This window comes from Macrotis lagotis, chromosome 1 (assembly GCF_037893015.1).
Source record: "Macrotis lagotis isolate mMagLag1 chromosome 1, bilby.v1.9.chrom.fasta, whole genome shotgun sequence".
Lineage (NCBI taxonomy): Eukaryota > Metazoa > Chordata > Mammalia > Peramelemorphia > Peramelidae > Macrotis > Macrotis lagotis.
The window spans coordinates 429231596-429258892 of record NC_133658.1 but is presented as its reverse complement, the minus strand read 5'-3'; the positions used below and the strand labels follow the sequence as shown (position 1 = coordinate 429258892).

General features: G+C 36.5%; 1 protein-coding gene and 1 pseudogene across 5 annotated transcripts in view; both read right to left on the bottom strand.

Annotated features, from left to right (window-relative positions):
* The window catches only part of TECPR2 (tectonin beta-propeller repeat containing 2), a 149817-nt gene that overhangs the window by 105656 nt on the left and 16864 nt on the right, over positions 1–27297 (bottom strand). For 4 of the 5 annotated variants that reach the window (XM_074213143.1, XM_074213144.1, XM_074213140.1 and 1 more), the window contains 4 exons: positions 13792–14072; positions 9284–9412; positions 7257–7388; positions 1820–1977 (listed from right to left, as the gene is read on the bottom strand). In XM_074213143.1, coding sequence (XP_074069244.1) covers positions 1820–1977; positions 7257–7388; positions 9284–9412; positions 13792–14010 — 638 coding nt within the window. In that variant the 5' untranslated portion in view covers positions 14011–14072. Of the gene's footprint in view, positions 1–1819; positions 1978–7256; positions 7389–9283; positions 9413–13791; positions 14073–15400; positions 15831–27297 lie in introns of all 5 variants that reach the window. The other variant, XM_074213142.1, reaches the window with a different exon arrangement.
* LOC141506390 (purine nucleoside phosphorylase pseudogene) lies at positions 2002–7244 on the bottom strand (annotated as a pseudogene).

Below are 27297 nucleotides of genomic sequence, written 5' to 3'. Positions count from 1 at the left end.
TCCATTAGAAACTGGGAGGGATGCGATTTCAGAGAAACCTGGAAGAATTTGCATAAACTGATGTTGAATTAATGTTGAGAGAGAAGAGCAGAACCAGAAGAACATTGTACACCCAAACAGCAACATGGGAGTAATGATCAGCCCTAATGGACTTGCTTATTCCATCAATGCATCTGTACCCAGAGAAAGAACTGTAGAGTTTAAACAAAGACCAAAGTCTATTACCTTCAATTTTCTTTTTTTTAAAGTGTCCTATGTACTACATAATTTTGCTCTCTCTAATATTTTATTTCTCCTCAAGGATATAATTTCTCTCCCAACACTTTCAATTTCAACCAATGTATAGCATAGAAACAATGTAAAGATTATCAGACTGCCTTCTGTGAGGGGAGAGAAGGGAGGGGGAGGGGTGGAAAAATTGTAAAATTCAAAGCCTTACAGAAAATGATAGGTAGGAAGTACTATTGTATATAATTGGAATACAAATAAAATATTAATCAAAAAAAAAAGAAAAAAAGAGTATTGGGCTTAGAGATAAAAAAAGACTAAATCATCTGAGCCTTGGGGGTGTGTGTGTGTGTGTGTGTATGTGTGTGTCTACGTGTGCACACACAGGATCACAAGAATTACCAAAGGTCTACAGGTCTCTTTACTTCTTCCTCTCCCTCCTCCTCCCTTTCCTTTACCTTCCACTAAGTTCTACTGGTAACACTAATTCATATGACGAAATCACTTAGGTACTTCTTTTTTATTTCAGCAGCCTCAAAGATTTGTCAGTCTTAGTTAATTAAATCTCTTTACAAAGAATTATAAATAAAACTCTGTTCTAAAATGAAGATCATCAAAACAAACTTTTAGTGAGTTGACACTGAAGTTCTTTAAATGGCAAACCTCCAATTCAACATCATATCTGATCACTGAGTTCAAAGGAGAAATCCCTTTAGAAGATAAAAACCAAAAGACAGCTTTATAACTCATCTTTTGGGATGATATACAGGCCTTGTTCAGATACAAGTTGAACTAAATGGCCTCTGAGTCCCTTCCAATTCTCACATTGTGCATGACTGTGAATATCACAGAAGAGATCTCAATACTAAACAGAAAACATTGCAAGGTACAAAGATTACTTGAATGACAATCAGGAAATGATTGTAATGCCTATAGAACAGGGACTTTATGAGAAAAGCACTTTGAAAACTTTAAAGCACTATGTAAAGGTAAGGAATTATTAACAACTGGGAAGTTAAACTGTGTGATTTTTGAAATAATGGAATTGTGAGTGCAGCTAAAAACTGATGGTGAGAATGTGGGCATCTCCTAAATCAATATTTGTCTAGGACAATCTCTTACAAGGAAAGAAACTCCATGTCCTCCATGTAGCAACTGTAGATTACACAGCTATATTAAACTTCTCAAACTCAATAAGGGAAAATTAGACAAATATACACAAGAAATTAAATAAAAGATAAAATCCAGGAAATTATATGATTAGAAAAGTAGGTAAAGTAGGCTAGTACATACAGAGGTCAATGAATAAGTTGAATAGTCCAACTATCATAAAGATCCTCAAAAAATATTGAAAGTTTCAGGGGAAGGCCTTCAGAACATTGGGAAAATCATCTAGAAGGGTATCAAAAGCAAATGCATAAAAATCACATAGAATGAGGAGTAGATAGTTCATACGTAGGGGTAGAAAGTGGATTCACATTGAGATCAAAGATATACTTAAGTATCTGAACACATAACTTACTTCAAAAGAGCAAAGTAAAGACAAATTCTGACTTAACTGAGATAGTTTGAATTAAGGCATATGTCTTACTTTTTTCTTGGTTGAGTTCCAACTTGTTTGACTGATTTCTCTTCAGTGTAAAAAAGCAGACTTCTCTGTAAGGTGGAGACCAGAAGAACCTTCTGACTGTAATCTAGTTGCACAATTGAAGATGGCTCTTCTAACACCAAGCTGGAGTTGCAGACTCCCTTATTAAAAAAAATAAATACTCCCTTATTAAAAAAAGTAATAAATCTTGAACTAAAATATTCTAACACTGAAAATTGTCATTCTTAAAACAAAACATATCTGCTAACTCAGAAATTTAGTATTTGAAATAATTCACACCTTGAACTTCATGTTCAATGCTTTAAACTATGGCATCCCATTTGAAATAATTCTTTTGAAAATTTCTTGCTACTAAGAACATGGATATTTTCATTTTTGGCTCATGGTACTTTCTTTTTTTTTTGAAAAAAAACAAAGAATTTATTGGTGTCAGAAAAACTTTATAAAGTCTCAGAATCCTATTATAAATTTGAGTTAGAGTTAAGTTTTTCCATTCAATTATTGACCATTTATTAAGTACTTATTAAATTAGGTGATTAAGAAGATAAAAATGCCATTAAGGCATAGTTATTCTCATAGAGCTTACAATTATTTGGGAGATATAAAATATAGAAATTGACAATGTGATGAATCAATATCCAGAACTCCAGTGCAAAATAGAATACATAAAAAATTAAGATAAGTACAAAAGGGCTATTCAAGACCCAAGGAAAGAAAAGTAATTTCTTATTGGAGAATTTTAAGTCAAGCTTCCTGAAAGAGGCTACATTTTAGAAAAGTTGTTAAGTCTTCATGAAATGAAAGGATACAGAAAAATAGTGAGAGTAAAGGCCTGGGCTAATTTTTATTCTACCTTCTTGTTGGGACACCACAAAATGAATCAATTTCTTTTCAGTGACAGGGAAATTAGGTAGCCACTTTGTCCCATAAAGAGCTCAACATACTTCTAGTGCAACTCCTATGGCATACTATTACTTTCTGCACACTTGCAAATAATTAAGGCTTGTTTGGTCCTGAAAGTCACTTAGATATTCTTGGGTCCTTTATCAGGGTTCCAATTTTTTTAGTTCTATCAGAGACCTAAGTCATAATATTAAGAGATACAAAAGAGAGTAATGAGCCTATCTTGTTTTAATTTCACCCTCTTTAACAGATACCCTAATGTTGTCTTTTATCCTATTAATATAAAGAAATTATAGTTGGGTGCTGAACTAGAAAAGAGAAATGCAGAAAAAGCGATCTCAAATCAGAACTTCTGTCCTGGCAAAGAGAAAAAGCAATGTGAATGGTAAATTGTATAAAGCAACTGTTTGAGTGGTGGTGGTGAAAACTGACATTATAACAAAGGCTGGGTAATATTAAGCAAGAAAGCCAGAGACATCCTGATATCAAAATAAAAACCATTTCCTTCTTTTAATATCTAACTGGAAAAGTATGCTTTTATAGAAAGAGATGAAGGTTTTGGCTAGGAAACAGAAGCACCCAAATAGTACTGCTGGTTTGTCATAAGTAAGCATGAGAGTACTAGTTGCCCTAGGGGTAAGGTTCATCAGGAGTAGGGAAAATCCTGCAGAAAAGTAGAAGTGTGCCAGACTAGTTTTACAATTTTGCCCTGGTTGAACATTTTGGTTATCTGGGAAACAACAACAACAACAACAACAACAACAACAACAACAACAACAAAAACCCAACTACTTACTTTGTTTCAGCTATAGCCACAATGTCATACATATTGGAGAACTCTAGTTCTTTTGTTGAATTAACTCTGAAGTGAATTGTTTCTCTGCTCCCTGACTACTAGCTTATCAAAAACCCCACTGCTACTTCATATTAGTCTTGTGAAACTATTCTCTGAAGTTACCACCGACCTCCTAATTGCCAAACCCAGTGAACTTTTCTGTCCTCTTCCTTTGCCTTTTATGCAAAATCTGACTTGACATCCTCTTTACTCTTTGGTTACAGGGGCTTCATTCTCCTATCACCCCTTAAATGCAAAAATTCTCCCTTGACCTATCCTCTGCACCTTCCTTTCTTGGATTTATCTACTCCCAGAACCAGCCCTTATGCCAATAATTCACAAATGTCCTGTTCTAAGATACAATATTTGTTTACTGCACAGCTCCAACTAGACATCATAGACCAAATCAAACTCAACTCATTCCTTTTCCCCCATAAAATTCATCATCTTCCTAATTATTTCTTAATAGCACCATCATATTTTACTTTCCCAAAACTGGAATCTTGGGATCATTTTTGGCTCTCCCCAACCTCCCAAGTAAATTGCTATGTCTTACAAATTCTATTTCTGACATCTCTTGAATGATCAATACTGTCACCAATAAGTTCATGGTCTAGGTTTTTAAACTCATCTCTAAACTTGTTTCTCTGTTCTAATTTAGAGAGCTACTAGTCAATTTTTTAATGTATAGGCACATTACTCATATCTCTCCCTTGCTGAAAATTTAATAATCTCATTTTTTTTTCTGAATTAAAACCAGAATCCTCAGTCAGACATTTAAGATTTTTTAGCCTTATCCAAATAATCCTCCTTGAGGAACCCTGATAAAGGGATAATTCCCTAGGCCTTGAATTTTTCCCACCTCTCTGTTCTATGTTCTTGCAAGTTCCTATAGCTGGAATGCTAACTGACTATGTGACTTTGAAATCCTCCTTCTGTTTCCTCATTTGTAAAAGGAGGGATTAGATTTAGTGAACTCCAAATTCTTTCCTGGCTCTAAAATGTTGTTCTATATTCTATTGGGGTACACTTATATCTCTTATGCCCTTACCACACCAAATGCTCTTTGATAGTAGGAACTTATCTTTTATTTATCTCTCTGACAACACCAAATAGTTCCTTGCACATACTGGCACTTAAATGTATGTTTAATTGAACTGAATTATAACAGCCTAAGTTAAAGAAAACATTGCTCCCTGACTTCACTGTTGGAAGGTCCTGCATACAATTTACTGAGATATATACCTAGTGAAATATCCATTCCTTATTTATCTAAGTAGGCTGTACACATTTTGTGAGATCATCATACATATCATATGTATTCTCACAGCCTAAACTGTACTCCACCAAACCAAGTGTTCAGCACAGGAAGGCAGAAACATTTCTGTCTTTTTATTCCCACATAGTACTAAGTTTGTAACACATACTAGTCTGGACCACAAAGGGCCAGTTGAAGGATGGCAGAGACTTCAGGTAATGTATCAGTAGTCTTCAAAATATTAGCAGCAGTCTTAGTGCAAAATGCATGAAGGATGTTGACTGTGGGTAGAAGCTGTAGTGGAATGATCAGCTTTCCATGGCAAGGAAGGAATGAATAGAGTAAAAGAGAATTTGGTACCATTAGGAAGGAGATGAAAGGATAAGTAGATATTCTCTAGTATTTCTCATTTGTCTACCACAACCTCAGGGCAGAAAACTAAATGGCTTAAGTAAGAAGGCAAAGTTGGCCACTGAATGGAATTCAAAGTGGACAGCAAGAAAAAGAAGCCAGGTGCCCTGTGGATCAAAAAGTGTTCTTAGATGGTGGCTGCATGCTTTCCACAAGAAGACAGACAAGTTGTTCCAACTTCTCAGTAGCAAGGCACCCAGCCAACAGTACCTCTTCATGATTGGCTTTCTCCCGGCTTTCATAGTCCAATACTGATTTGTTCGTGATAAGGGAAAATCCAAAAACTCCAAGGCCACAATCACCTCTGGCACTGTGCTCATGCCAATGGCATCAGTTCCTAGTCTCTGCAGAAACTGACATTCTGCAATAGTTTCAAAGTTAGGCCCTCCCATCATAACATAGGTTCCTTCCTGCAGTGGTCGTTCCTTGTCCATTTGCCTCCATATGAAATGGGCATCCTGTCTCAGAACCCAGTCATGGGCATCAGACATAGGAGGAAACCTTTCTCCAAACCTTTCATCACTGGGCCCTCTGAGTGGATTATTGCCACTGAGGCCTGCCAAGAAGATATGATCTCAGATCAGCATAACACCCCCAACTTCATAATCAGGGTTCAGCCCACCAGCAGCATTGGTGACAATTAAGGTATGTATGTTCATTAGTCAGGAAACCCTCACAGGGAATGCTACCTTCCAGAGAGGGTAACCTTCATATGAGTGGAATCGGCCCTGCATCATCACACAGCATTTGTCATTTACATATCCAAACACCAGTTGCCCTGCATGTCCTGGTACTGTGCTTTGAGGGAAGTTGGGTATGTCACTGTAATCAAAGGCCTAGGGTTGGTTCAATCTCTCTGCCAAGGCTCCCAATCCAGACCCACAGATCACTGCAATTTCTGGTTGATGTTTAGTACAGGATAACAACCAATCTGCAGTTTTCTTATAATTCTCATATCTGAATTCATTATCCATGGCTCCCTCGTGGAATTCTCCTTCCTCTACCTAGGTCTACTCTTCACTGCTCTCTCATTGGTACTTTCAAGGGAAATTACCAGGTAATATTTTGGTATGAGCCAATTTTCAGCTAAGAAAATTGAGGATGAAAAGTGAAGTAACTTTCCTTGGGTCACTCAGCTAGAGTCATGTGCTATTGAGCACAGCACCTCAACAAGAGTTTAACTAAAATTGCAATAGTTTACATTTATATAGCACTTTAAAGTCTGTGAAGCTCTTTCACTATTATCTTATTTGATTCTCACAATCAGCAGCAATTGTGTTTAGGTACCATGAACTTTGCTGCATGATGGAAAAGCTATGGGGAATAGTACAGCATTACAACAGACTTGCACTAAGAAGATCTGAGTTCATGCTTCTATCATTTACTAGCTCTAGGTCCTTGGATGATCATTTCATTTCTGAACCTTAATTTCCTCATCTATAAAATTGAAACAATAACTGCCCTTCTTACTTTACAGCATTGTTATAGCCAAAAAAAAAAGCACTGTATAAAATATAAAACACTATAAAAAAAAGCACAGCTGCTCTTTTGGCAGTAAAGATAGGACTACATATTGTTCTTTCAGCTCCCTCCCCTGCTATCCACAGCACACCCTGCTGTTCTAGCTCTCACAATGGAATGGGGAGAAGGACACTAACAAGATTTGTTGAGTGGTCAGTTCAAAATCCACTGAAACCTTTGACACCTGTCCACAATTATAACTTAGGGAGTATTTCTATCACTTCATGGAATCTTCCCAAAATAGTGTGTACCCAAAGGGAGAACCATGTTCCATCAGAGATGCAGACCACTCAGAGAAGCTGGGTTTTTGAAAACATTTGAAAAGACTCTGAAGTAAATTGTTATATAAAAAAATTTGAGTTTAGAAGGGGATCGTTCTAAAGAATAATTAGCTGATTGGCTAAAAATAAAACTATCTTGAGTTTGGGGTTTAAGGTATTACAAAAACATATAGGTTAAAAAAACATTTAAAACTTAAAAAAAATATGTACCTGATCAAGATCCAAGGAAGAAAAGACAATTTTTCCTCTGTCATCTCCAGAGAATAACTTCATGCCATTGGGACTCCAAGCCAAAGCTGTAATGCTATTTTTGTGAATACCAGCTACATCAAATCTTCGAAGCTGTGAATAAAGGTTAATAAAGTACACAGAATAGAAAGAAAGACTGAGGTTATGAGGCCCAAGACATGAACTTGTAGATAAGAGGAAAGAAGGAAAGGGTACTTATTTCTATTTTATCTCTTGTTTCTGATACATAAATCAACAATTTTCATATCTAAGTTCTTATTGCTATATCACATTCAGTTCCCAAATAAGTGAGGGAGAACCTGTCTTCACATCTCTGAAATGAGAGTACTAATGGAATCTGTCCTTAAAAATATTAGAATCATGCTAATTTTCACAGGGTTTTGTTTTTTTTTTTTGGTTTTTGCAAGGCAATGGGGTTAAGTGACTTGCCCAAAGTCACATAGCTAGGTGATAAATATTAAGTGTCTGAGGTAGCCAGGGCCTTCTGACTCCAGGGCCGATCCTCTATCCACTGCGCCATCTAGTTGCCCACAGGTATAATTTTTTTTCTTAAGCATCTCAGTCTGGAATGAAAAGTGTCTAAGCAAGTCTTCAAGGTATTTTTAGGCACTTTAAAACTATTCATTATTAAATTGTTCTGAATACTTATTTCCCAGATAAAGAAGCATTAAAAACAAATCCAATGATTTAAGATCCATTTGGAATTTGCCAAAACATGTGAAATGTTTTTCCCCCTTTGATTCTTATTTCAGAGCAGAATTAAAATGGAAATATGTTTAACATGATTTATATGTATAATCTATATCAGATTACTCCCTGTCATGAGAAGGAGAAAAATGTGAAACTCAAATTCTTACAAAAAGGAATGTTAAAAGTCATTCCCCAATTGACAAATGGTCAAAGGATATGCAAAGGTAATTCTCCGATAAAGAAATCAAAGTTATCTATAGTGGTTAGAGAAATGCAAATTAAAACATTTCTGAGATACCACCTTACACCTCTCAAGATTGGCCAATATGGTCAGAAAGGAAAATAATTTTTGTTGGAGGGGATGTGGGAAATCTGGGACACTAACGCATTGTTGGTGAGACTGTGCTCTGGAGAGCAATTTGGAATTATGTTCAAAGGGCAATAAAAATGTGCATATCCTTTGATCCAGCAAAACTACTACTGGGTCTATACCCTAAAGAGATCATGAAAAAGATTAAAAACATCACTTGCACAAAAATATTCAGAGCAACCCTGTTTGTGGTGGCAAAGAATTGGAAATGGAGAGAATGTCCTTCAACTGGGAAATGGCTAAACAAATTGTGGTATATATACCTTATGGAACACTATTGTTCTACTAGAAACCAGGAGGGATAGGATTTCAGAAAAGACTGGAAAGACTAACATGAATTGATGCTGAGTGAGATAAGCAGAACTAGAAGAACAATATACACACTAAAAAATAACATGGGATGATGATCAACCATGATGAACTTGTTTTAGTGCAATATCAGGGACAATTTTGGGACTTGTGATGGAGAATGCTATTTATATCCAGAGAAGGAATTGAAGAGTTTAAATGAAGACCAAAACTTATTATCTTCAATTTTTAAAATTTGTCTTATATATTAAGTGATTTTGTTATCTCTAATGTTTTCTTTCTTCCTTTTGGGTCTGACTCTGCTCTCACAACACATTCAATTTTGATCTATGTTTATCATGGTTGCAAAGCTTATATTAGATTTCCTTCTGTTGGGGGGAGGGGAGGAATGAGAGAGAGGGAGAAAAATTGTAAAACTCAAAACCTTACCCCCCCAAAAAATGATTGCAGAACCTACCATTACATGTAATTGGAAAAAACAAATAAAATATTTCTATGATAAAAAAGAATGTTGAAAACAACCTTCAAGTGTAATTGGAAGATAAATAAAATAAAAGATATTTTTAAAATGAAAATTTTTTTTAAATTTATAAAGTATTCTAAAAGCTTTAGTACCTACCTGTTTATTTCTACCAGGCAATGAAGACACAAGTTGAAAGACTGCAACCCTCCCTGAGGCTGTGCCAGCTGCCACAAGATCATCAAAGCAGCTTAAGAGTTTAACAACTGTGATAGATTCAGTTTTCCCCTAAAGAAGTAAAAACAAACCTGTCAAACTAGGGAAATTGCACTCATCTATCCAAGCATTTTAAGACAAAAAGTAAGCCAAGATCACCAGCAAAACAGAAGGCTTCACTTTGATACAGTTTATACTAGTTTAATTAATAACATTTAATAATAACTGATCAAATTTATATAGTGCATTAAGATTTACAAAGCACTTTACAAATATTAAAATCTCATTTGTTCCTCAAAACAGTCCTGTATAGTAGGTGCTATTATTATTCCCATTTTATGGTTAGGAAAACTTAGACTGATAGCAGTTAAGTAACTTGTCCAGGGTCAAACCCTGGGCAGATGACTCTGAAGCTGGAAGGAATAGTAAATATCACCTAGGGCAACCCCCTCACTTTGCAGATGAAAAAAACAGAAGTAATACTTCCTATTAATTTTGTCTCCCCTTTTGCCAGATGTGTTATTTTGCATACAAGAGAAACACAATAAATCATTGTTAAATTCCTAGTGAGCAAGATTATACCTTTTTTACATACATACATACATACATACATATATATATATATATATATACTTAGTACTTAGATCATATAGAAGCTATTAAAATGATTATTACATTTCTGTGTGAGGATCAAACTGATGGAAGTGTGGCAGAGAGGCATCATGAACAAGAAAAAACAAATGAACTAAATATTTGTTGAAATGAAATGATTTTTGGCAAGGAAAATTAGAAGACCCAGGAGAGCACTGTATACCTTAAAAGCAACATTATGTTACAATCAACTATAATAGACTTAGCTCTTCTCAGAAATACAACAATCAAAAATAATTCTAAAAGACTTGTGATGGAAAATACCATGCAAATTAAAGTACACTATTTCCCTCTTTAAAATTTGTTGTATCTTTTTTCTTTCTCACAGTTTTTTTCCCTTTTGTGACTATTCTTTCACAAATGACTAATATATTCATGGAAATATGTTCAACATGACTGTACATGTATAACCTATATCAGATTATTTGCTGTCTTGGGAAGGCGGGGAGAGGAGAGAGGAGGGAGGGAGAAAAATATAAAAATCAAATCTTACCAAAAATGAATGCTAAAAATTACCTTTACATGTAATTGGAAAATAAAATTAAAATTTTAATAAATAAAAAGGAGCTTCAGAATTTTTTTAAAAACGGAGTTAAGAAACTTGAATTCAAATTCAGTCTCTGTCAATACCTTGCTTATATGACTCTAAGCAAGCAAGAATCCTACTAGAATCCTACAGTATGCTGCTTATTATATATATATATATATATACATATATATATATATATATATATAAAATTTTTTTAGGTTTGTTTGTTTGTTTGTTTTAGTTTTTGCAAGGCAATGGGGTTAAGTAGTTTGTCCAAGGCCACACAGCTAGATAATTATTAAGCATCTGAGGCCGGATATGAACTCAGGTACTCCTGACTCCAGGGCCGGTGCTCTATCCACTGCGCCACCTAGCTGCCCCCGACCTGTATTTTTTAAAGCATTTTGTAAAACATAAATCAACATTTAAAGGTGTGTTATTATCATGAGTCTCAACTACTACTCATTGACAATTCAAAATTTTACCTTTTTCTGTCTACATAGAAAATTTTTGTGATTTTTCTGTGTTAATTAACTCCAAGGAATGGAAGAGGGGAAGGGAAAGAGAATAGATTCTACTTTCATACTCTACTGAAAGAATTAAAATATTTAGATTTTTTAAAAAAATATTTATCCTCATAAATGACAGACAAGACTTTCAGGGCTTGAAGGGGGTCAGAGAGATCTAACCTTACTTTACAAATGAGACAACAGGAATATAGAAAGCTGAAGTGACTTTACAGAATAATAACAAATCTGTCATTAAAACTCAGAATGCCTGACTTACAGTTTAGGATACTTTTCAAACTCTGCTTATATTTATATTTTTTAATAGCGCTTTTAGAAATGTATTACTATTTGATTTCTCTCTCATCACACTCAATTTGTATCAATGTACAACATGGAAACAAAGTAAAGACTGACAAACTGCTTTCATTGGGGGGTGGGGAGAAGGAAGTAAGATGGGGAAAAATTGTAAAATTCAAATAATATCTTTAATAAAAAAATAAAGACATAATAAATAAATAAATGAAAGAAATGTATTACTATTCATAATTTTGTTTCAAAAAGAAATTAGAAAACCACTTTTATGAATATCCTTTTAAAACATGAAAAAGGGACAGCTAGGTGGCATAGTGGATAAAGAGCACCGGCCCTGGAGTCAAGAGCATCTGAATTCAAATCCAACCCCAGACATTTAATTGTCTAGTTGTGTGACTTTGGGCAAGTCACTTAACCTCATTGCCTTAAATAAATAAGTTAGATTTTAAAAATGAAAAAAAATTTAGAAGTTTTTTTAAAAAATAAAAAATTGGCTACTAAGAGCATAAATGTTACAAATTACATTGTTAAAGGTTGCTTATGGTTGAGGTCATACAATAAAAACAAATTTTCCCAAAAAAAGGAAAATCTGTAATTTGAGGAGCTTGCCAAAAAAAAAAAAACACTCCAAATTGAATCACTAACCCTTTATGGGACCTTTGATAACTCACTTTGTCTATTATGAGTTGTTGGTGGTGGTCCTTCATTCTCTCTCTTTTTTTTTAAGGTTTTTACAAGGCAAACGGGGTTAAGTGGCTTGCCCAAGGCCACACAGCTAGATAATTATTAAGTGTCTGAGACTGGATTTGAACCCAGGTACTCCTGACTCCAGGGCTGGTGCTTTATCCACTGAGCCACCTAGCTGCCCCTGTGGTCCTTCCTTCTCAAAGAAGACCATGACATCAAGGATGCCATGACATGCAAGTGAATTGGATTTAAGTGGGGGGGGGGGCGTGATATGCAAAGTCACCAGCTTCATTTTCTCTTCTGGTACCATCTCGGTCTAGTGGTCAGATATGGATTAGGACCACTGGGATGGCAAGGGATGTAATGGGAGCCCTTGGCTTTTTAAAGCTAGGTCTTTTCCAAATCATAGCTTGACAGAGGTCAAAAATGCCCACTTCCAAAAAAGAAGGCAAAAAAAAAAAAGGTGTCATGAGAATAAGATCCTCAGGATATCTCATTGAATAAAGGCATAAGAAAGAAAAGCAGCAAGGAATTTCTTTTGCATATTCCAAAAAAAAAAAAAATGAAACTTGGAAGAGGAAGACTGTCAGGGTTTCTGGACAAAAAAGAAACAATCACTGTCTGACTTCACTCTGAACCAATCAGGGCCCAAATAATAAACAACTGGGTTTAGCCTGAGATCCAGTGTTGGCCAAGCAAGGGGTCTGTAAACCCCAAGAAATCTTGCCATGACATTGTGCAGAGCACCCACAAATATGAGAAGAAAAGGAGGGATGGAGGGAGGGAGGGAGGGAGGAAGGAAGGAAGGAAGGGTAGATAGATGGAAGAGAGAAAAAGAGAGAAAGAAATTAAGTAAAAGAAAGAAAGGAGCTGAGATCCACTTGGTCTCAGTTTTCTCAACCATAAAAAAATTTCATTTTCTCATTTCAATTCATTTATTCAAATAACAATCTATTTTTTTCTTTTTCTCACCTCCTACTACCTTTAAAAAATAAAAAGGAAACTAGGCTAAATTTCTTAGACATTTTTTAATTCTGATATTTTGTGGTTCCATGAATCTGAGACTCCAGCTACTTCTGACAGTCATTGTTCCCTTCAAATTTGATATTCTATATTCTACTAATGTAAATTAGTATTTTCAAAAATATGACTAAAAATTACATAAAGTAGTCATAAATATTATTCAATCTTCTTTACTAGTAATTTCAATTTCATAAAATTTGCTTCCATTAAAATATTGCATACTTGATTAACATGATACAAACCAAGCAATATATGATTTTAAAATCTAGGCCTAGAAGGATAATATTCAGAAAAGGAAGCCTTCTTAGTATAAATATGAATGAAAAATAAGGTCAGAAGTTTTTCACATTATGATTATTGTTCCTTAGGAAAGCAATGAAATACAGGGAATTGCTGGTTTTTCCTGTTATAAGTTGACAAAGTCGAATCAATGCAGTAGAGGTTTCTATAGTATAAATAGCCCATTTGGTAGGCCAAAGATTAATCTTCACTCTGAACTGCTAACATTATCAAATATCTATTAACTCAGAAATCTTTTAAAAAGTCTAGTAAGACTACTTAGATATAAAATAGATAAAAATAAGCCACCAAACTGATTCTAGTATTTATCCTTTTTATGAATTACGCGTACCACTATTTTCTACAAAGCAGTATTCAGATATTAACTGATTGATATTCAAATCCAGAGTTTTTCCATTATGTCACATGATTTTATTTAATGAAATCCTTCCACCACTTACCTCAAAATTGTATTTTTTCATTTGATTTAACTGTCTGCAGTAAAGATAGAGCATTCCAATGCTACTGCCCACTGCAATATAATCCTCATTAGTGTCAAGTGCTGTGAGATAAACCACAATGGAGCGAAAGCCCTTCTGGATCTTAGTTGGAATGGCATTGAGGAGATAGTATAAGGGGCAAAATTCCTTAAACATAACTGACTCAGTCCCAGAGGCCATGGTAACACTTAATAACAATGATCTTTAGAAAAGAAGATATTGACTTTGATGTCCACGGAAGCCTGGGGAATAAACAGAAAAAAATGCTATAAATTTTTCCTAATAGAACACCAAGGGGAACACCAAAAATTATGATCAAAATTATAATGAAAACTCACATTTACATAACTTTTTACAGTAATAAAACATTTGTTTCATTTCACCTCCTTATTAATTCTGAGGTAAGTAGTTGTACTAAATGTTGTTACGGATGACAAAACTGACAGGTGCCAAATAATGTAACAAAAAATGAATTCAAAACCAATCATTCTGTCTTAATACATTTAGGTGAGTAGAAAATATCTGGTTAAGAACAAATTTCAATGTAATTGAAATAATATTCATATATATGTGTATATATACGTGTGTGTGTGTGTAGGTGTGGGTGTCTATGTAGAGGCTTATATAAGGTAATGGGGTTAAAGTGACTTGCCCAAGGTCACACAGCTAGGTAATTTTAAGTGTCTTAGGCTGGATTTGAACTCTGGTCTTCCTGATTCCAGGGCTGATGCTTGACCCACTGTGCCACCAAGCTGCCCCTACATTCCTATATTCTATATTTTTTCAAAGATATAATCTGAAGTAATCCAAAGGACCATATTTTACTATCTTTTTAAAAATTAATTCCAATCTTAACTCATTAATATAAGATCATGAGCTCACTACATACAACTACAGAGGCAACTACAGCATCAGCAACAAGTCTTTTTTTGTCTATTAAAATATAATCTTGTTTCATTTTTTTATGGTACTATTTAGTTTTCACCATCTGGTGAGTTTTGAGGAAGGTATATAGGAATTGTACAAAATGGGCAGACAAGGATGGATTGTAATCTGCACATTGCAGGGATTGTCCAAATTAATAAAATCACATTTCTATGGAAACATTTAATTGTAATAAAATATTATTTTTAATGAACTAAACACTAATCAATAATCAAACCATTTATATCATTCTCTGTTAGGAAGAAACACATAGACACATATACTTTAATGAAATAAAATTCAATTCAATTCAATTCAACAGATATTTCTTGGGTACATATGTACGTACTAGCCTAAGTATTCAAAGATAAAAGAGACTGAGGCTAATAACTTTGCACAGCCCAGACTCACTTAAATCCATTTCACTTGTAAGTCATGACAACACCTTTCTGAAGCCATGGTTCTCTTAAAGAGAAACTTCTTAAAGAATGAAGGACAAAAAGCTTTAAGTGAGTAGTAGTAGTCACCTCATTGGAGACCCAACTGGCCAGTTCCAACTGGGCAACACAGTTCCTGCCTTCCTTCCCCCCCACTTTCCTCTCCCTCCCTCCTCTCCCTATGTCCACATAGGAAATCATATCCTTACCTGCAGATGCTCTGCCCAAAGGAAAATAATTTTGATTGCTGAAACCTCAAAATATATCTTGGGGTTTATGGGCTAGATTTCTTTGTAAGGACCATACCGTAAACTCAAGTCTCTCATAATTTGGCCAACAATAGACCTCAGCCCAAGCCCAGTTAGGTCATTTTTAGGGCTATGACAGTTCAGAGTCAGTGTAAATAGCAATTGTAGTAGTTCTGGTCCTAAACCCAGAGAGTCTTTCTATTTCACATAGTTTAATCTTAGCTTAAAAGGGCCAAGGTTTCCCATTGCATCCTGGGTCAACTTCAATCCTCCTGATCCATATCTGGCCACTGGTTCTGGACGACAAAGTGAGGCTGGTAACTTTGCAAAGTCCTGTCTCAGATCCAATTCACTCGTAAGTCATGATATCAGGAAGGCGATATCATGTCCTCTTCAAAGAACAAGGATAAACAACCACAAACAGATTAAAAACAACAACAACAGCAACAACAACAACAACAAAAAACAGTCTGGAGGGGTGGAGCTAAGATGGTAGCATGAGGGCAGGAATTCTCAGAAACTCATTCCCCCAATACTCCAAAAGCTGTCAAATTATGACTCTAGTCAAGATTTAGAGGGGCAGAACCCAGAGGAAAGAATAAGTGATACAATTTCCCAGTCCAAGACAATTTAGAAGTTCCATGGGGAAAGATCTGTTTCACCCGGACCCAGGGTTGGAAAAAGCTACTGTGAGCACAGCCACAGTGCAGCCAGGCTAAGCACCTAGGTACATGGCAGAGGGGGAAGTTTCCAGACCTCCTGGCCCAGGGATTACCCGGAACAGCTTGAAGGGGTGATAAGAGAACTCTGCTGCACCCGAATGAGGGTAGAGTGAGTGCCAGCCTCTCATTGGAAATTGGGGAAGCCAGCCTGTACCTCCAGAGCGCAGCTCACAGATGGTAAGGGGAGGGGGAGTCAGGGGAGACTGCAGAGGTCTCTCTCCTCTCCTTGGGGCAGGACTTGGCTGTTTCCCATACAAGATCCAGGTCTGAGCTCCCAGACCACCACAGTCAAGTAGGGATCTTCCTCACAGTTCCAGGGCAGAGAGGAGGGCCTGTGGTCATCCACATACCAGAGCACAGGCAAAAGAGCAGTCAGAGCATCTCATAAGACCTTGGAAGAATTAAGGTCGCTGTGGGTTGTGCCAAAACCCTCGCAAAGCCTTGCAAGTGAGGCAAATTAAGTTATAGGCTGAGGAAACGAGCAAACAAAAGAAAAGGAATCTGATCACAGAAAATTACTTTGGTCCCATGGAAGATTCAGAAGATATCAAAACCAAAGCTTCTGTATCCAAAACCTCCAAGAGCAATAGAAAATGGGCTCAAAGTCAAAAGTCAAAAAGAACTTTGAAAAGCAATTAAGGGAGGTTGAGGAAAAATTGGAAGGAGAAATGAGAGCGATGCAGATAAATCATGAAAAGCAAGTCAGCAGCTTGGTGAAAGAAATATCCCCCCCCAAAAAGTGAAGAAAATATTAAGTAAAAAACCAGTTTAGGCCAAATAGAAAAAGCAACACAAAAGGCAAATGAGGAAAAGAATGCCTTAAAATGCATAATTGGCCAGCTGGAAAAGGAGATAAAAAAGCTCTCTGAAGAAAATAATTCCTTCAAATGCAGAATGTTACTAAAGGAAGCCAAAGACATTGTGAGAAATAAGGAAGAAATAAAACTATACCAAAAGAACTAAAAATTAGAAAATGTGAAATATCTCATTGGAAAAATAACTGACCTCAAAAACAGATCCAAGAGAGATAATTTAAAAATCATTGTGTTACCTGAAAGTCACAACCAGGAAAAGAGCCTAGACTTCATTTTTCAAGAAATAATATAGAGGCGGAGCCAAGATGGTGACAGGAGAGGACCCACTCTTAGTTGCTCTGGAGCAAAACTTATAATCTAAGGACTCTAAGTACATTTTCGAGAGACAGAACTCACAGAGGGATCCAGTGAGGCAGTTCTCCAACCCCAGGTAATCTGGAAAAGAGCAGAAAGGTTCGACTCCATGGGGTCAGAGGGGTGGCCCAACAGAGGGGGGGCCCCCCACAGTGAAGGAACTTCAGCCTCCTGGAGGCAGCCCCAGGGCACTGGGAGCCAAGGCTCACAGCAGCGGGGGAGTTTCCTAACTTACACCCCAGGGAGCACCAAGAACAACTTGAGGGAACAGCAGGGGGGGGACCTCTGCCAGAGTGAGCACATGAAGCCCAGCCCTCAGAGCACACAGCGAGCAGCTTGACCATGGCAGCCCAGATCCAGGAACCAGAAGCTGGCGGAGCTGGCAAGCAGGAGCCCCCAGGGCATGAGCAAGGTGAGCCTAGGGAGGGAGCGGAGAGAGACTGCCGAGCTCTGTCATCTGTCCCTGGAACAGGACTCTGGGGTTCTGACCACATTCAGATCCTGATCGTAGTCTAGGGCCCCCATCTCAGCCCATGACAGAGGGGGTATCCCAAAAGCTCAGGAAGCACCCCAAAACCAGGCACAGGCTGGGGAAATGAGTAAGCAGAGAAAAATGAGGAGGACCATTGAAAAATACTTTGCCTTTGATCCCAAGAAGGATCAAAACACTCAATCTGAAGATGAGGAAGTACAAGCTCCTGCATCTAACTAAAGACTCCAAGAAAAACAGAAATTGGGCTCAGGCCAAGACAGAGCTCAAAAAAGACTTTGAAAATCAAGTGAGGGAGATAGAGGAAAAATTTGGAAAAGAAATACGAGAGATGAAGGAAAAAAACATGAAAATGAAGTCAGCAGCTTAGTCAAGGAAATACAAAAAAAATGCTGAAGAAAATAGCATGCTAAAAACCAGCTTAGGTCAAATGGATGAAACAGTTCAAAAAGTTAGTGAGGAGAAGAATGCTTTAAAAAGAAGAATTGGCTAGATGGAAAAGGAGATAAGAAAGCTCTCTGAGGAAAACAAATCCTTTAGACAAAGAATAGAACTCAGGGAGATTGATGATTTTATGATAAAACCAAAAGAATGAAAAATTAGTAGAAAATGTGAAACATCTCATCGAAAAAACAGCAGATATGGAAAACAGATTTAGGAAAGATAATTTAAAAATTATTGGAATACCTGAAAGTCATGACCAGGAAAAGAGCCTTAGCATCATTTTCAAAGAATTATTATAGGAAAATTGCCTTGATATCCTAGAAGCAGAGGGCAAAATAGAAATGGAGAGAATCCACCAATCTCCCGGAAGAAGAGATCCAAAAAAATCAACCCCCGGAATATTATAGCCAAGTTCCAGAACTCCCAAGTCAAAGAGAAAATATTACAAGCAGCCAGAAGGACACAATTCAAATATCGTTGGAGCTGCAGTCAGGATCACACAGGACTTAGCAGCAACTACATTAAAAGCTCATAGGGCTTGGAATATAATATTCTGGAAGGTAAAAGAGCTTAGAATGCAACTGAGAATCAACTACCCAGCAAAACTGAATGTCCTCTTCCAGGGAAAAAAGATGGACTTTCAATGAACCAGGGAAATTTCAAATGTTCCTGTTGGAATGGCCAGAGCTGAACAGAAGGTTTGATTTTCAAATACAGGACTCAGGTGAAACATAGAGAGTGGAAGAGAAAAGGAAAATATGAGGGACTTAATGATGATGAACTGCATGTATTCCTGTATAGAAAAATGATACTGATAATGCTCATATGAACCTTCTCATTTAATAGAGCAGGTAGAAGGAGCTTTTATAGATGAAGCACAGGAAAAAAACTGAAGATGTATTGTGGTGTAAAAATGGAGTCAATAGATAAAAGGGAAATGTAATGGGAGAAAGAAAAAGGAGAGGAGGAATAGGATAAGATATTTCATATAAGATTTTTCTTTATTATAATGAGCTATTGCAATGATATGGAAGGGGGGAAGGTGAGGGGGAATGAGGGAATCTTTGCTCTCATCAGAGGTGGCTAGGAGAGGAAACAGCATATATACTCAAGGGGGTATAGACATCTGTAGTAAAAAGGAGAGAAGGGGGACAGGGGGAAGGGGGAGAATGTGAGTGATGGAGGAGAGGATGGACCATGGGGGGAGAGTGGTCAGATTTAACACATTTTCTTTTTCACTTCTTGCAAGGGGCTGGGATTGAATGGCCTGTCCGGGACCATAGGGCTGGGTACATGCTGGGTAAGGGGTGGTATATGGGCTCGGGGCCTCTTGGCCCCAGGGCCAGGCATCTGTCTGCTGCACCACTCAACTACCCCACAGCAGAGACAGAATGAAAGGAGAGAGAAAATATAGTTCATGGTAGTAGAGAAGTATGAATGGAGGGAGTTGTGATCAGCAATGGCAATGGTGGAAAAATATGGAAGTAACTTTTGAGATGGACTTATCCTAAAGAATGTGATCCACTCATGACAGAGCTGATGGTGTTGGAACACAGACTGAAGCACATTTATTATCATTATTATTATTATTATTATTATTTTCTGGGGGGTATTGCAGGGCAAAAGGGACTGGGTGGCCTGCCTGGGGCTGCACAGCTGGGTGACTGTTGGGTGTCTGAGGCCGGATTTGGACTTGGGTGCTCCTGGCTCAAGGACCAGTGATCTGTCTGCCACCCAGACGCCCCTACTATTATATTACTATTTTATTTTATTTTGGGTCTTTTTTTTTTGGTTTTTGTAGGGCAATGGGGTTGGGGTGGCTTGCATGGGGTCACACAGCTGGGTGATTGTTGGGTGTCTGGAGCCAGATTTGGGCTTGGGTGCTCCTGGCTACAGGGCCAGTGCTCTGTCCACTGCACCACCTGGCTATACCTACTACTACTACTACTACTACTACTACTACTACTACTACTACTACTACTACTACTACTATTGTTACTATTATCATCATTATTATCAATTTTAATTTTTTTCTCCCCTTTATCACTTATGTGGGTCTATATTTTCTTGGGGGGAGGGGGTATTATGTTCACTCTTAAACAAGAATATTTTAGTAATGTATAAAAAAATTAATTGCACAAAACAAGAATAAACAAATAAAGAAATAAAAGAAATAATATAGCAAAATTGCCCTGAGATCCTAGAAGCAGAGGGTAAAATAGAAACCGAGGGAATTCACTGATCACCTGCTGAAAGAGATCCCAAAAGAAAAACTTCCAGGAATATTATAGCCAAATTCCAAAACTCCCAGGTCAAAGAGAAAATACTAAAAGCTGCCAGAAACAAACAATTCAACTACTGTGGCTCCATAGTCAGTATTACACAGGATCGGGCAGCATCTACATTAAGGGCTTGTAGGGATTAGAATATGATATTCTAGAAGGCAAAATATCTTGGTTTACAACCAAGAATCAACTATCCAGCAAAATTGAACATTCTCTTTCAGGGGAAAAGATGGATTTTCAATGAAAGAGGGGACTTTCAAACTTTCCTGAGCTGAACAGAAAGTTTGATCTCCAAGTACATGACTCAGGGGAACCACAGAAGGGGTAGACAAGAAGGACTAACTATGAGGAAGTTAATGATGTTGAACTGTTTATATTCCTGCATGGGAAGAAGATATTGATGAACCATATGAATTTTCTCATTTATGAGGGCAGTTAGAAGGAGCATTTATAGACAAGGCAGAGGAAGGAGCTGAATATGGTGATATAATATAGTAAAAAGATGGAGTCAATGGGTGATAAAGAAAAGTACTGGGTGGAAGGGAAAGGAGAGGAAGAAGGGGCTAAGTTATTTCACATAAGAATCAAAGTTTTTTCAATGGAATAGAATGGGGGAAAGTGAGGGGGAATGAGTGAGCCTTCATTCTCATCAGAAATGGCTCAGAGAGGAAATAACAAACACACAATAGGGTATGGAAATCTATCTTACCCTAGGGAAAAATGAGAGGAAAAGGATGGATAAGGGGGAATGGAGTGAGGGAATGGGGGGAACAGGTGATAGAAGAGAGAGAGAAGATCATGGGAAAGGCTACTCAGATACAACACACTTCTGAAAAGGGACAGGATGAAAGGAGAGAGAGAGAATCGAATATATGAGAGTGGGGGGGGGGAAAGAGTGGAGAGAAATACAGCTAGTGATAAATACAGCTATGATAACAACTATGGGGAAAATATTGAGGCAACTTCTCTGGTGGACTTATGATTAAAAAAGGCAACTCAACCCAGAAGCAGAGTCACTGGAATCTGAACACAGACTGAAGTACATTTTTTTCTCTCTCTCACTATTCTTGAGGTTTCTCATCTTTTTTTGGGGGGGGGTTATGTTTACTTTCACAAAAAGATTATTGCAATAATATGAAATAAATAAAGAAAAAATTTCAGTCCTTAAGGATATTAGATTATACTGGAAGGTAGGAATTTGGAAGGGGAAAGGGAAAAATAAATCATACAACTTTGGTGCAACATAGCCTCATTCTATTCCTATAAATAATGGAAAAACAGGTCATCTTTTTAATCAAGAAAGGAGTCTTACTAACACAGATACTACATTCTGGCAAACATCATTATCTTCAGATGAAATGCCAAAATGACTAATATAAAAGGAATGATGATAAGAACATGCTATATTGTTTTTAGGGACGTTTACAATTATGGAGTTATCCCTTTGTTTATATGCAGTTTTACAAAAAAAAAGTGATACTGCAAATATCAAGGATAAAGATATATTTTAGTATACTGTGGGCATTGTTGTAAATAAAGATTGAGGACAAGATTCTAGCCAAGAGAATTAATGTGCATATTGTACATATAAGCATATAATTAGCTTCACTGAAGTATCTGAAGAAATATTATCAGAAAAAAGGAAACTTAATGTGCAAGATATGAGTTCAATTGAAGGTTTTATTAGCATTCCTTCTTTTTTGAAATTACGCATAACATTTTCATATTATTCATATTCAAAAAACAATAAAAAGTGAAAAAATTATACTTCAATTTGCACCCAGGAGTTCATCAGTTCTCTCTCAAGTCCTATGGAACAGTCTTGAATTGCTCTGAGCAGCCAAGTCTTTCACAGCTGTAATTATCATTACAACATTGCTGTTACTATGCACAACAATATCCTAATTCTTCTCACTTTAATTTGCATCAGTTCATAGAGTTCTTGCAATATTTTTTTCTGAAACCACCCTGCTCATCATTTCCTATAGCATAATAGTACTCCATGAAAATCATATGCAACAACTTGTTCAGTCATTTCCCAGGTGATGGCATGGTCTCAAGTTTCAATTCTTTTCCACCATATCAAAAGCTGAAATAAATGTTTTTGTACATATAGTTACTTTAACTTTTACTTTGAAATAAACATCTTGTAGTGGTATTGTTGGATGATCATTTTACAGCCCTTTGGAGAGTTCCAAATTGTTCTTCAGAATGGTTAGATCAGTTCACTACTCTACCTGACAATTTTTTAGTCTATTTTTCCCTCATTCCCTCTATCATTTGTCATTTCTGACAGAGGTATAAGGTGATACTTTAATTCTCATTTCTCTAATCAATAAAGATTTAGATTGCTTATTTTTTAAATCTCTCTATGTATAATATATATCTTATATATGTCTATCATATACATCAATATGTCTTATCTATATAGCTTTGTCAAAGTCAGACAGTTTTGATATTTATTGCCTTTTGACATAGCTTGAGTTGTTGAATTTCATCCCTTCACATTTTTTAATTTCTTTAAAATTCTTGAACCTCTCTCTGTCCTTCCAAATTAGTTATTTTTTCTAAGTAAAATATCTTTTGTTAATTTAATTGGGAAGGCATTGAATTAGCCAATTAAAGCTGAATAAATTAGGCAAAACTGTCCTTTTTTATTATATTGGTTTTGTCCTTGTTTAAATCTATTTTTATAAATCTATTTTATAATTATATTCTTACAGTTCTTGGTCTGTTTTGCAGGTCATTTTATACTGTCTACAATTGTTTTAAATGAGCTATCTCTTGCTATCACTTCTTTTTTTAAGTATGTCTAAGTTAACTTTATTTTTTTAATTGTTAAATGTTATGTTTTTATTTTATTCTTTTTATTTTTTATTTTAAATTAAAGATTTTATTTATTTTGAGTTTTACAATTTTTCTCCTACTCTTACTTCCCTCCCCCCACCCCACAGAAGGCAATTTGTCAGTCTTTACATTGTTTCCATGGTATATACATTGATCCAAATTGAGTGTAATAAGAGAGAAATCATATCCTTAAGGAAGAAACATAAAAGTATAAGAGATAGCAAGATCAGACAATAAGATATCAATTTTTTGTTCTAAATTTAAGGTAACAGCCTTTGGTCTTTGTTCAAACTCCACAGTCTGAATACAGATAGTATTCTCTATCGCAGAGAGCCCCAAATTGTCCCTGGTTGTTGCAGTGATGGAATGAGCAAGTCCTTCAAGGTTGAACATCACTCCCATGTTGCTGTTAGGGTGTACAGTGTTTTTCTGGTTCTGCTCATCTCACTCAGCATCAGTTCATGCAAATCCCTCCAGGATTCCCTGAAATCCCATCCCTCCTAGTTTCTAATAGAACAATAGTGTTCCATGACATACATATACCACCGTTTGCTAAGCCATTCCCCAACTGAAGGACATTTACTTGATTTCCAATTCTTTGCCACCACAAACAGGGCTGCTATGAATATTTTTGTACAAGTGATATTTTTACCCTTTTTCATCATTTCTTCAGGGTATAGACCCAGTAGCAGTATTGCTAGATCAAAGGGTATGCACATTTTTGTTGCCTTTTGGGCAGTTCCAAATCTCTCCAGAAAGGTTGAATGAATTCACAGCTCCACCAACAATGTAATAGTGTCCCAGATTTCCCACAACCCTTCCAACACTGATCATTATCCTTTCTGGTCATATTGGCCAGTCTGAGAGGTGTGAGTTGGTACCTCAGAGATTGCTATCACTTCTTGCAGGGTTTTATTGGTGATAAATAAAAATGCTGATTACTTATATGGGTTTATTTTACATCCTACTACTTTGCTAAAATTATTTTTTTGATAAGGTTTTGGCTGAATCTTGGGATTTTTCAAATGTATCCTATCATCTGCAAAAAGAGACAGTTCACTACTTCCTTTCTCTTCTGATTCCTTCAATTTTTCTTCTCTTATTGCTATTGCTAGCAATTCTAAAACAATATTGAAGAATAACGGTGTGTCGTAGTATTTTTTTGGTTTATTTCAATCAATTTTAGCTATAACTTTGGCTGCGATCCCAATTATTACCCCTAATTTTTTTATATTTGTTAAAGTGAAATAAATTCTACTCTAGCTCTTTAACTCTGTATATATATCTCTCTCCTTTTCAATTATGTTTCTTTTTGGGGGCAGGGGCAAGGCAATGGGGTTAAGTGATTTGCCCAAAGGTTACACACTTAGGTAATTATTAAGTAGGCCAAATTTGAACTCAGGTGGTCCCGACTCCAGGACTCATGCTTTATCCGCCGTGCCACCTAGCTGCCCCCTTCAATAATGTTTCATATAAATGACATACTGCTGGATTCTCCTTTTTAATTCATTCTGTTACACATTACCGTTTTATGGGTAAATTCAGTACATTCACATTCAAAGTTACAATTACTAGTTATAGATTTCCCTCCAAGCTACTTTTCCTCACTTTTTATCCTTCTCACCCTATTTAACCTAATCCTCCTTACAGATATAAGTTATTTCTACTGTTTTTAGCCAGAAACCCTGAGGGTCTTTCCCCCTCCTAGATTTATTTATTTATTTTTGACTAGGAAAGGTGATCATTTGCAGCAGGATGGCTCAGTGAGTAGAGGACCCTAAAGTTGGGAGACCTGAGTTCAAACCCAGTCTCAAACACTTACTAGTTGGGTGACCTTGGGATTTCGTCTTACATCTACAAGTCCTGATTCCTATCTGGCCACTGGATCCAGATGGCTCTGAAGGAGAAAGTCACACTCACTAAAATCCAATTCATGCTTTTCATGGTATCGCCTCCCTGATGTCATGGTCTTCTTTGAAAAAGGACAGGGCAGATAGGTGGCACAGTGGATAGAGCACCAGCCCTGGAGTCAGGAGTACCTGGGTTCAAATCTGACCTCAGACACTTAATAATTACCTAGCTGTGTGGCCTTGGGCAAGCCACTTAACCCCATTTGCCTTGCAAAAACCTTAAAAAAAAAAAATGAAGGACAAACAACAATATTACTTTATAAATTGAGAAGACTTTTATATCTTTCTAGATGTATAGTTTCCTTTTTAACCCAGTTCAAAATGAGAATAAGGTCTCAATATTACCAGCACCAGACCCCCACTTGCTTCTTTTATATCAATTCTTTCTTTCGTGCCTCAATTGTAAGAGGTAATTGCTATTTTTTTACCTCTCCTTACCCAGTTTTAATTTTTTAGAATAATGCATCTTGCTCAGTCCAAGTTTTTCTTTCAAACTTCCCAAAAAATAACTTATAAAAGTGTTGAAAATATTTTCACATATAATAAGTAGTTTGATCTTATGTCATCCTTTACAATTGGACTTTTAATGTTTACCTTATGTGTCTCCTAAATCTTATAAGTCCATTGAGTTCATTTTCCATTGAGTTCTAGGTTTTTTTTTTTAATCACAAATACCTGAAAGACTTTTTTTCACTGAAATATCCATTTGTGTGTGTGTATTCAGGATTATACTCAAGTTGTTAGGCAAGTGATTTTTGTTCCCAATTCTAGGTCTTTTGTTCTTCAAAATATTATGTCCTAATGAAGTAGAGGAAATATTAAAGAAAAATATTCTATTAACTAATCTATAAACCTGGCCTTACATTTAACACTGACCTCCAACCCATAGTTCAAGTACCTACCCTTCCCTCATAGCCTGAGATATGGTCAATGAATTTTAAAATACCTTGCTCCACCCATCAAGAACCCCATAAATCCCTGCCCCCAGACATTAGATGAGCCCCAATCCACAAAACAATGGATCCCTGCCCAGGCCTGAAAGCACTGTGTCTTTGAGCTGTCCTTAAGAACCTCACTTTTGCTCTTTTAGCTCCTCCCCTCATCTACATTTTCCTAATTCATCTTCTAGTTCCTTTAAAAGTTCACTCTCTCCTTAACTGAGATACATCTTCCTTTGGGAAGTCAGCTTGGTCTTGGGGAATGTGATCCCTCAAATAAACTCTCATGCTCCTATATTTCTCTTTATGCTGTCTATACCCTGAAGGTAGCTCTTGCTCCAGCTGCTGTTGCTAACTCCCTATAGTCTCTCCCTAAGCTTCTGCTAACCACAACAATGCATAAATCAACCTTTTTTTTTATCCCCAGATTCTTTTTTCTTTGGCTTTTTGCAAGGCAATGGAGTTAAGTTACTAGCTCAAGGTCACACAGCTAGGTGTATATTAAGTATATTAAGTATCTGAGGCCAAATTTGAACTCAGAACCTCCTGACTCCAGGGCCGGTGCTCTAGCTGCCCCATCCCTAAATTCTTAAAGAGTCAGAGGTTGTCTTTTAAGTAAATGAATTAATTCATGTTTGCTAGAACCCTGAAACCTTTAGCCCACCACATTTTCTGGCAACAAGGGCACTCCATAGATACCATTCTCCTGCAAGGTTGTAATCCCAGTTTCTTTGCCTTCCATAATTTATTTCAAGCCTTCCTTTCCTTTAACAGGAAAGCACTAAATCTTGTATGATCCTGACTGTGGCTCCATGACATATGAATTATTTCTGCCTATTTCAAATTTTTTCTCTTGACCTGAGAGTTCTGGAATTTAGTTATTATATTCTTGAGAATTTTCTTCTGGGATCTCCCTTAGGAGGTGAACAGTAAATTCTTTTGATTTCTTATTACCCTCTGGATCTAAAATATTAAGACAGTTTTCTCTGATAATTTTTTGATATATGATGGCTAGGCTCTTTTTTTGTTCATAGCTTTGATTTTTTTATCATA